At 49.5% G+C, this 11,236-nt stretch overlaps 1 protein-coding gene and 1 long non-coding RNA gene across 2 annotated transcripts; both read left to right on the top strand.

The window, feature by feature from the left end:
- Positions 1-3,355: 3,355 nt before the first annotated feature.
- LOC149427676 (uncharacterized protein C3orf18-like) lies at positions 3,356-5,615 on the top strand (the record flags this gene model as incomplete). Its single annotated transcript, XM_089667790.1, has 3 exons — positions 3,356-3,438; positions 3,821-3,938; positions 5,225-5,615. Coding segments are annotated over 3 exons (282 nt in total), but the record flags the coding sequence as incomplete, so codon positions are not given.
- Positions 5,616-8,563: 2,948 nt separating this feature from the next.
- Positions 8,564-10,925, top strand: LOC149427675 (uncharacterized). Its single transcript, XR_016311233.1, has 2 exons — positions 8,564-9,521; positions 9,567-10,925. It is a non-coding gene; the product is annotated as an uncharacterized LOC149427675 (long non-coding RNA).
- The last annotated feature ends 311 nt before the right edge of the window (positions 10,926-11,236 follow it).

Here is an 11,236-nt window from a genome sequence, read left to right as displayed (position 1 = left end):
ACCACCACCCTCCAACCTCTCGTCCAGTCGCCATTACCACCACCCTCCAACCTCTCTTCCAATCCCCATTACCACCACTCTCCAACCTCTCGTCCAATCCCCATTACCACCACCCTCCAACCTCTCTTCCAATCCCCATTACCACCACTCTCCAACCTCTCGTCCAATCCCCATTACCACCACCCTCCAACCTCTCGTCCAATCCCCATTACCACCACCCTCCAACCTCTCTTCCAATCCCCATTACCACCACCCTCCAACCTCTCGTCCAACCACCATTACCACCACCCTCCAACCTCTCGTCCAACCCCCATTACCACCACCCTCCAACCTCTCGTCCAACCCCCATTACCACCACCCTCCAACCTCTCGTCCAACCACCATTACCACCACCCTCCAACCTCTCGTCCAACCCCCATTACCACCACCCTCCAACCTTCACTATTGTTACCCTCCAATCTCCCATCCTTCCCAGCTATAGCTACCATCCAACTTCCTATCTGTCCCCCCATTACCCCAACCTTTCATCCTACCCCCATTACCACCACCCTCCAACCTCTCATCCAATCTCCATTACCACCACCCTCCAACCTCCTATCTGCCCCCCCCCCGATTACTCCTACCCTCCAACCTTTCATCCCTCTACAGTCGCTAGTCTCCAAGTTCTCACCCCCCCCCCCCCCACTGTCTCTACCCACCAATCTCTCATCCCCCAACTACCGCTAAACTCCAACCAACCTCCCATCTCCTCCCCCCATCCTCATCACCACAACCGTCTAACCCCTTATTCCTCCACACTACCACTACCTCTACCCTCCAACCTCTCACTGCCTCCCCTCATCCTCTCCCACTACTGCAACTCTACTACATTACAACCCCCTCTACAACCACCATTACCCTCCAAAATCTCATTTCCTCCATTTCTGCTCTGATTGCTCCATTCTCTTTTTTTTTTATTACCTTCCCCCACTAATGTCTCTATTTTTTTTCTCTCTCTCTTCCACCGTTTCTCTCTATCTCCTCCTTCACCTTTCTCTCTCTCCTTCCCGTCTCTCTCTCTCCCTCCTTCCCGTCTCTCTCTCTCCCTCCTTCCCGTCTCTCTCTCTCCCTACTTCCCGTCTCTCTCTCTCCCTACTTCCCGTCTCTCTCTCTCCCTACTTCCCGTCTCTCTCTCTCCCTACTTCCCGTCTCTCTCTCTCCCTACTTCCCGTCTCTCTCTCTCCCTACTTCCCGTCTCTCTCTCTCCCTACTTCCCGTCTCTCTCTCTCTCCCTACTTCCCCGTCTCTCTCTCTCCCTACTTCCCGTCTCTTTCTCCCTCCTTCCCGTCTCTCTCTCCCTCCTTCCCGTCTCTCTCTCCCTCCTTCCCGTCTCTCTCTCCCTCCTTCCCGTCTCTCTCTCCCTACTTCCCGTCTCTCTCTCTCTCCCTCCTTCCTGTCTCTCTCTCTCTCTCCCTCCTTCCCGTCTCTCTCTCTCTCTCTCTCCCTCCTTCCCGTCTCTCTCTCTCTCCCTCCTTCCCGTCTCTCTCTCTCTCCCTCCTTCCCGTCTCTCTCTCTCTCCCTCCTTCCCGTCTCTCTCTCTCTCCCTCCTTCCCGTCTCTCTCTCTCTCCCTCCTTCCCGTCTCTCTCTCTCTCCCTCCTTCCCGTCTCTCTCTCTTTCCCCCTCCTTCCCGTCTCTCTCTCTCTCCCCCTCCTTCCCGTCTCTCTCTCTCCCCTCCTTCCCGTCTCTCTCTCTCCCCCTCCTTCCCGTCTCTCTCTCTCCCCCTCCTTCCCGTCTCTCTCTCTCCCCCTCCTTCCCGTCTCTCTCTCTCCCCCCCTTCCCGTCTCTCTCTCTCTCCCCCCCTTCCCGTCTCTCTCTCTCTCCCCCTTCCCGGTCTCTCTCTCTCTCCCCTTCCCGTCTCTCTCTCTCTCCCCCTTCCCGTCTCTCTCTCTCTCCCCCCTTCCCGTCTCTCTCTCTCTCCCCCTTCCCGTCTCTCTCCCCCTTCCCGTCTCTCTCCCCCCTTCCCGTCTCTCTCCCCCTTCCCGTCTCTCTCCCCCCTTCCCGTCTCTCTCCCCCCTTCCCGTCTCTCTCCCTCCTTCCCGTCTCTCTCCCTCCCCCTCCTTCCCGTCTCTCTCTCTCCCCCTCCTTCCCGTCTCTCTCTCTCCCCCTCCTTCCCGTCTCTCTCTCTCCCCCTCCTTCCCGTCTCTCTCTCCCCCTCCTTCCCGTCTCTCTCTCTCCCCCTCCTTCCCGTCTCTCTCTCTCCCCCTCCTTCCCGTCTCTCTCTCTCCCCCCTCCTTCCCGTCTCTCTCTCTCTCCCCCCCTTCCCGTCTCTCTCTCTCTCCCCCCCTTCCCGTCTCTCTCTCTCTCCCCCCTTCCCGTCTCTCTCTCTCTCCCCCCTTCCCGTCTCTCTCTCTCTCCCCCCTTCCCGTCTCTCTCTCTCTCCCCCCTTCCCGTCTCTCTCCCCCCTTCCCGTCTCTCTCCCCCTTCCCGTCTCTCTCTCTCCCCTCCTTCCCGTCTCTCTCTCTCCCCCTCCTTCCCGTCTCTCTCTCTCCCCCTCCTTCCCGTCTCTCTCTCTCCCCCTCCTTCCCGTCTCTCTCTCTCCCCCTCCTTCCCGTCTCTCTCTCTCCCCCTCCTTCCCGTCTCTCTCTCTCCCCCTCCTTCCCGTCTCTCTCTCTCCCCCTCCTTCCCGTCTCTCTCTCTCCCCCTCCTTCCCGTCTCTCTCTCTCCCCCTCCTTCCCGTCTCTCTCTCTCTCTCTCTCCCCTCCTTCCCGTCTCTCTCTCTCTCTCCCCCTCCTTCCCGTCTCTCTCTCTCTCTCCCCCCTTCCCGTCTCTCTCTCTCCCCCTTCCCGCCTCTCTCTCTCCCCCCTTCCCGTCTCTCTCTCCCCCCCTTCCCGTCTCTCTCTCTCCCCCCTTCCCGTCTCTCTCTCTCTCCCCCCCTTCCCGTCTCTCTCTCTCTCCCCCCTTCCCGTCTCTCTCCCTCCTTCCGTCTCTCTCTCTCCCTCCTTCCCGTCTCTCTCTCTCCCTCCTTCCCGTCTCTCTCGCTCCCTCCTTCCCGTCTCTCTCTCGCTCCCTCCTTCCCGTCTCTCTCTCGCTCCCTCCTTCCCGTCTCTCTCTCGCTCCCTCCTTCCCGTCTCTCTCTCGCTCCCTCCTTCCCGTCTCTCTCTCGCTCCCTCCTTCCCGTCTCTCTCTCGCTCCCTCCTTCCCGTCTCTCTCTCTCCCTCCTTCCCGTCTCTCTCTCTCCCTCCTTCCCGTCTCTCTCTCCCTCCTTTCCGTCTCTCTCTCTCCCTCCTTTCCGTCTCTCTCTCCCTCCTTTCCGTCTCTCTCTCTCTCCCTCCTTTCCGTCTCTCTCTCTCTCCCTCCTTTCCGTCTCTCTCTCTCTCCCTCCTTCCCGTCTCTCTCCCTCCTTCCGTCTCACCTGTCCTTTGGGCTCTGCAGGTTCTGTACATCAGGAAACAGAAGAGGTGAGCCTTCTCTCTTCCTTTTTCTCTGTTTCATTTTCTTTTCTTTTTTTCTTTTTTATTTCCTCGTCCCGGTTTATTTATTTTTGCAGTTTTTAAAATAAGTGCAGTTTTGTTAAAACCATGGCAACCTTTTTTTTATATATATTTTTAAAATGTTTAAATGTTTTAAAATGTTTATTTATACCCAAAAGTCTTCACTAGAAGTCACTTTGTTTTTTGCTATTACAAGGGAGCTAACATGTCTAGGAGGTGAAAAAGTGTCTAAAACTCGGGGGAATGTTAGATTCACCGCACTCTGCGGCTTTATCCTCGTTACATTGTTGATTACATAACATAAGCAGCTCCCTGACTTTGAATTGTCCGAATCCTTCTCCTCCCCCAGGCTGGAGAAGCTCCGTCACCAGCTGATGCCGATGTACAACTTTGACCCGGCGGAGGAGCAGGAAGACCTGGAACAGGAGCTGCTGGAGCCAAACCGAGATCTCCAGCCTCAAGGAAAGGTACAGAAGTCTCCCTGTTGTTCTTTTGTTTCAATTTTGCATTTTTATTAAAATGCAACACTTAAAAAATACCAAACATTACGAATAAAAATATAAACAAAAAGATTAGAAAAACAGAAAAAAAATCCAAAAACAATTATATTCAGGAAACTAAGATTAACAGAAAGAGAGAAGAGGAAGGATGAGGTCATTCGGGCGATTCTGACATCATAATGTGCAGATGGAGCTCATCCCTGTGATCTGCAGATGTTACTTTGTATCGCTCTATCTCCCGTCTGATCGATGTTTATAAACAATGTTACTTTGTATCTCTATCTCCCGTCTGATCGATGTTTATAAACAATGTTACTTTGTATCTCTCCGTCTCCCGTCTGATCGATGTTTATAAACAATGTTACTTTGTATCTCTCTATCTCCCGTCTGATCGATGTTTATAAGCAATGTTACTTTGTATCTCTATCTCCCGTCTGATCGATGTTTATAAACAATGTTACTTTGTATCTATATCTCCCGTCTGATCGATGTTTATAAACAATGTTACTTTGTATCTCTCCATCTCCCGTCTGATCGATGTTTATAAACAATGTTACTTTGTATCTCTCCATCTCCCGTCTGATCGATGTTTTAAAACAATGTTACTTTGTATCTCTCTATCTCCCGTCTGATCGATGTTTATAAACAATGTTACTTTGTATCTCTCTATCTCCCGTCTGATCGATGTTTATAAACAATGTTACTTTGTATCTCTATCTCCCGTCTGATCGATGTTTATAAACATTGACTGTGTAAAGCGGTTCATCATTTGCCAGCAGCAGCTATTAGTCCCCGGTCACCCCAGTGTGATTTGCGAATTGAGATCGCATCCAATGTATGTGAATGTCGGCGACTTAATGTGCGATTGGCTGCGGCGTGATTTCTAAAGTTCCTGCATTTCCTTTCCTGCAGTTTTGTTGCGATTTCACAGACACGGAATATAATGGAAATCGCAGCGCGAGTCGCAAGAAATAGTTGAAAATCTTCAGAAATCGCGCAATTTGAAATCGCAGCGGTGTGACCGGTGACTTACAGCTGATACATTTCTCACAGCAACCCCGGCTGTCATTCTGACAGCTGGGAATTGCCGACAAGTGGGGGGAGGGGGAAGTGCGCACACCCCGTGTACTTCTATGACGTTTTTTGGTCACGTGTAGCATGCCACTGTTCACAACCTATCAGACGATTGTGTCTGGGAGACTCCGCCCAGTATTTCCCCTGTATGACGCATGTCTTCTCTGTTGGCGTTTCAGGTTCTCCTGACCAGCCTGTGCCCGCTGCAGAGACCCACCCGACTGGTCTTCACGGACGTTGCCAATTCCATCAATGCCTGAGGAGGTTTGGGCGCAGTGCGGGGACAACGGAGACTGCCGAACTGTGTCACCGAGACTGTCTGTGCTGGTTGTGTCATCACCCCGCCTCCGGAGATAAGGGAGGTGCAAGAGAGACCCCTCGGGGGTGTGTATGGGGCGGGGCTTCTATTTCTCCATCCCAAGAGGCTACTGAGTTGAATCTCGGAGTACCTTCCCACCTCCCCTGAGCACAGGAAGAGGACCGTACACACCCTGTGATCGCTGGCTGTACACTCCCCCGCACAGCGCTGTGCCTGGACCGTGTACTCCGGATGTACACTCCCCCGCACAGCGCCGTGCCTGGACCGTGTACTCCGGATGTACACTCCCCCGCACAGCGCTGTGCCTGGACCATGATGGTGTACTCCAGATGTACACTCCCCCGCACAGCGCCGTGCCTGGACCATGATGGTGTACTCCGGATGTACACTCCCCCGCACAGCGCCGTGCCTGGACCATGATGGTGTACTCCGGATGTACACTCCCCCGCACAGCGCCGTGCCTGGACCGTGTACTCCGGATGTACACTCCCCCGCACAGCGCCGTGCCTGGACCATGATGGTGTACTCCGGATGTACACTCCCCCGCACAGCGCCGTGCCTGGACCATGATGGTGTACTCCGGATGTACACTCCCCCGCACAGCGCCGTGCCTGGGACCGTGTACTCCGGATGTACACTCCCCCGCACAGCGCCGTGCCTGGACCATGATGGTGTACTCCGGATGTACACTCCCCCGCACAGCGCCGTGCCTGGACCATGATGGTGTACTCCGGATGTACATTCCCCCGCACAGCGCCGTGCCTGGACCATGATGGTGTATTCTGACTGTACAGCAACCGGCCCACAGCACAGAGCCTGCAGCAACGTTAGCCGGCTGTACGCCAACATGTGCAGAATGGAAAAAAAAATGTTTCGGATCGATTCTTTAAGTTACTAATTTAATTTCGTTTATTCGTTTTCAACCGGATTCAAATATTTTTTCCAATGGATTCGAAATTATTCGAATCGAAATTCAAAATGAAAATATTGAATCGATCCGAATTCGTTGTGAAGAATAGCTGGTTCTATTCTATTTGAAATTCAAATTTCAAATTTCAGAAGACCACTATATTCTTTCTGATTTATTCTATTCTATTTTTTTCTATTCTGTTTTATTCTATTCTTTTTGAAATTCGAATTTTGGAAGAGGGCTCTATTCTTCCTCTTATATATTATTTTTTTTTTTCTATTCTATTCTGTTGTTTTCAAAATTTTAATTTTGGAATACAGCTATGTTCTTTCTATTCTATATTTTTTTTTATTTTTTATTTATTCTGTTCTATTATTTTGTTTTATATTAAATTGTTTTATTCTGTTCTTTTCCATTCTATTTTATTCTATTCTTTTCAAAATTAAAATTTTGGTAGGGGGCTATATTCTTTCTATTTTTTTTTTTCTCATTCTGTGTTATTCTACTCTATTGTTTTCAAAATTGTAATTTTGGAATACGGCTATATTCTTTTTATTCTATTTTTTTTTTATTCTTTTATTTTCTATTTTATTCTATTCTTTTATTTTCTATTCCAATATTTTGTTTTATATTCCATTATGTTTTATTCTATTCTTTTCAAAATTCGAATTTTGGAAGACGGCTATAGTTTTCCTATTTTATACTATTTTTTTTCTATTCTATTGTTTTCAAAATTCAAATATTCTTTCTGTTCTATTTTTTTTTTTTTCTATTCTTTTCTATTCTTTTATTTTCTATTCTATTTTCTATTCTATTATTTTCTATGCTATTGTTTTGTTGTATATTCTATTATGTTTTATTCTAGTCTTTTTCTATTCTATTCTTTTAGAAATTCACATTTCGTAAGACGGTTGATTATATTCTTTCTATTTTATTCTATTCTTTTATTTTCTATTCTATTCTTTTGTTTTATATTCCATTATGTGTTATTCTATCCTTTTTCTAGTCTGTTTTATTCTATTTTAGAAATTCACATTTCGGAAGACGGTCGGTTATCTTCTTTCCAGTTTAATCTATTCTTTTCGATTTTTGAAATTCGAATTTCGAAAGACGGCTATATTCTCTCTATTCTATTCTATTTTTTTTAATCTATTATTTTCCTTTATTTTCCATTCTTTTATTTCATTTTCTATTCTAGCCTATTTGTTTTAATTTTATTCTATTGTTTTTTTAAATTACAATTTCAGAAGACGGCTAGCCTTTGAAGAAAATCGGCAATATGTTAACATTTCAAATTTGATTTTTCAATTGAGATTTCGTTTTCAGATTCGAGTCGAATTTGGATGATTTGGTATTTCGGATGAAATTTAATTTTGTTATTTTGGATTTGTTTAAATTTGTTACTATTGTAATTGGGAAATTCGGATACCTCTCCAAAAAATTGAAGTTTTGTCTGAATTTCGATTCTGAGCGAGACGAATCGCACATGTTTGACGCTAAAAGGCTAAAGCACGCCCCCCAGCAGCATAAGTTCCACGCTCCGCCCCTCTCTCGCCTGACACGCCCAAGGTGGGCCATAAAGCGAAGCATCACAACCTTGGCATGTGATCACCCCCATTCGCTGTCATTGCAGCTTAAGAGGGGGGGTGGCGGGTGCTACAAACTCAGTTCATCCGCATATTTTTAACGACCCCCAACTACACAATTAAAATTCAGTTCTGTAGCTGTGTATTTTTGCTGTACAGTCACACACTGTCGTGACGGCGTAACGTGTGCCGTGACGGCGTAACGTGTGCCGTGACGGCGTAACGTGTGCCGTGACGACGTAACGTGTGCCGTGACGGCGTAACCTGTTCCGTGACGGCGTAACCTGTACGTGATGGTGTAACATCTGCTGTGACGGCGTAACGTGTGCCGTGACGGCGTAACCTGTACGTGATAGCGTAACATCTGCTGTGACGGCGTAACGTGTGCCGTGACGGCGTAACCTGACCGCCCGGTAACGCTGTGCTGAAAAATGTATTCAAGTAGCAAAAGCCCTCTGTTAGAATTTAAAGGCGTAACTTTATTGTTCTGAACAGGGCAGATAAAAAAATCTCCACCTGCTACCGGACTCCACTGACGCGTTTCACTCAAAGCATAGGCTTCGGCCCAGATTTTGGGTGAAATGCGTCGAAGGAGAAGGTCCCAGCCCAAGCAACTGTGGATGTGCTGCTCGGGAAGTTGTATGCTCAGTGTCAGGCACTCGTAATATGTGTGGAGCGATCCCCTCTTCACTGCCCCCCCCCCCCCCACAATCTCTACGTACAACTGACATTTAACAAACAGTTGGTTTTTGTCAGCCAAAGTCTAAGCCTGATGATCAACCAATGGAAATGGACTGTTTATTGTACTCTGGGTATCATCATCTGATTGGTGCGTAGACTGTCAGAGAGTCGTCCTAGAAATTGTTCATAGTGAGTTCACGCGGTACCCTGAAGAGGACCTGTCAGTATCGTCTCTTACCTGTCACAGCTGGGACTCTCATGCAGCCCTGGAAGGTGAAGGGGAGTAGTGGCAGTTACCAGGGGGAGCAGTGGCAGTTACCAGGACGGAGCACAGCATGGGGCGTCCCTGACACCATTTCCTGGATATAAGTTCATGGGAGAAAGCACCAAAAATAAGATGTGTCACGCCCAGAATGCAGACTGTAAAAACTGCCAAAGCATTTCTGGGGTTTGAAAGGTCCCCCCGCTGTCACTGACGGGGTCTGTATCCACAGATAGAGAGAGAGGGAGTCCCAGATCACAGGATACTCTGGGGTCGCGGTGTGAGACGGTGCTCTGGAGTCACTGGGTGACACTGGAGGCCGTGGGGTCACTGGAGATGCTGGGTTCACCAAAGGCACAGAAGTCACTGGGAACACTGGGGTTGCTGGAGACTTTGGAGTCACTGAAGACACAGGAGTCGGAGGTTGCTTGAGACACAAGGATCACTGGAGGAAACGGGTCATAAGGGGTCTCTGGAGACACAGGGGTCACTGGAGAAACAGGGTTCAAAGGGGTCTCTGGAGACACAGGGGTCACTGGAGAAACAGGGTTCAAAAGGGTCTCTGGAGAAACAGGGTTCAAAGGGGTCTCTGGAGACACAGGGGTCACTGGAGAAACAGGGTTCAAAAGGGTCTCTGGAGACACAGGGGTCACTGGAGAAACGGGTCATGAGGGTCTCTGGAGACACAGGGGTCACTGGAGAAACAGGGTTCAAAAGGGTCTCTGGAGACACAGGGGTCACTGGAGAAACAGGGGTCATAAAGGTCTCTGGAGAAACAGGGTTCAAAGGGGTCTCTGGAGACACAGGGGTCACTGGAGAAACAGGGTTCAAAAGGGTCTCTGGAGAAATAGGGGTCATAAGGGTCTCTGGAGACACGGGTCACTGGAGAAACAGGGGTCATAAGGGTCTCTGGAGACACGGGTCGTAAGGGTCTCTGGAGACATGGGGGTCATTGAAGGTACAGGAGTCACAAGTGTTGCTGGAAACACAGGGGTCCCTGGAGAAACGGGATTTACAAGGGTCGCTGGAAATATATGGGTTGCTGGGGACAAAGGAGACACAGGGGTCGCAAAGGTCTCAGGAGACACAGGTCACTTTAGACAGGAGTTGCAAGGGTCACTGCAGACACGGGGTTGCTGGAGGCATAGAAGGTACAAGGATTGCTGGGGACAGAGCAGTCACAGGAGTCATAGGGGTCACTGGAGACACAGGGGTCATAGGGGTCACTGGAGACACAGGAGTCATAGGGGTCACTGGAGACACAGGGGTCATAGGGGTAACTGGAGACACAGGGGTCACTGCAGCCACAGGGGTCACTGGAGACAGAGAAGTCACAAGGACAGCTGGAGAGAGAGGGAGCATTGCATCCCCTAGTCCCACACCGGACAAGAGACCCGGTACTGGTCTGGAGAAGAGGGGCGCGTAACACGGGCTTGGGGGACTCTTGCAGCACCTACTAAGCCCAGGTCAAGGGGGACCTTTCAACCCCCCGAAACATGTTGTTGGTGTTACTGGCATGCATCTCCTGGCTGAAGTGTATTCTGGAGCTCTCACGTCTCCGGTTCCTCCATCAATATTTGGGCCGTGTTGGAGATACGAGACTCTGTTTGGCGCAGGTCCTCAAGGAATTCCCCGGCACCAGAAGGAACATTATACCTCCTCTCCACGTTCAGTGGTCCAGCCCCCCCCCCCCCGTACTCCTGTTCCAGGGACCGGGAATCGGCCAACGTTGGGTCCATCCACGGGTGCAAACCGGGACTGTGGGTAGCAACAGGACTGACAGGTTCTCTTTGATCCTACCTTCACACCTGATCAGAAGACAAAGAAGGCGAACATCTTGCAGCCACTTCCAGGAATGTAACGCCGGACAATCACATCGATTATTTATTTATAGATCCAGTCCAGATTTTTATTGGTATTTGGAAGCTTTGCCTTGTGATGGGGCCACGCCCACTTTCAGTTTTGTTCAAATCGGTCTAAATTAGGGAGGAGCTGAGCGATTTTCTTCCCACTTGATTTTGCAGCAAAGTAACCAATGTATTATGAGCATCGAATTTCACCACCTTGACTGTTTAGATGAATTTTGATTAAATAATAATAATAATAAAAAAAATTTTAAAAATCACCCGGCTTTGTTTATAAACAAACTCATGTTTAACGGCAACTGTCTCTGTATTTCTTCACGTTGAACGCACCGAGAACAAATTTATTTTCTGAAAAATTTCCTCTTTGCGCTCCTGAGGATTCCCCCCTCTCCTGAGGATTCCCCTCCCCCTCCTGAGAATTCCCCACCCTCCCCACTCCTGAGGATTCCCTCCCCCCCTTGCCCTTCTGAGGATCCCCCCCTCTCCTGAGTATTCCCCTCCCACTCCTGAGGATTCCCTCCCCCCCCTCACCCTCCTGAGGATTCCCCCCCTCGCCCTCCTGAGTATT

The sequence above is a fragment of the Staurois parvus genome, unplaced genomic scaffold (genome assembly GCF_062004578.1).
Source record: "Staurois parvus isolate SC_StPar_1 unplaced genomic scaffold, SC_StPar_1.0 ptg003586l, whole genome shotgun sequence".
Lineage (NCBI taxonomy): Eukaryota > Metazoa > Chordata > Amphibia > Anura > Ranidae > Staurois > Staurois parvus.
This window is presented reverse-complemented; position numbering and strand designations above follow the sequence as displayed.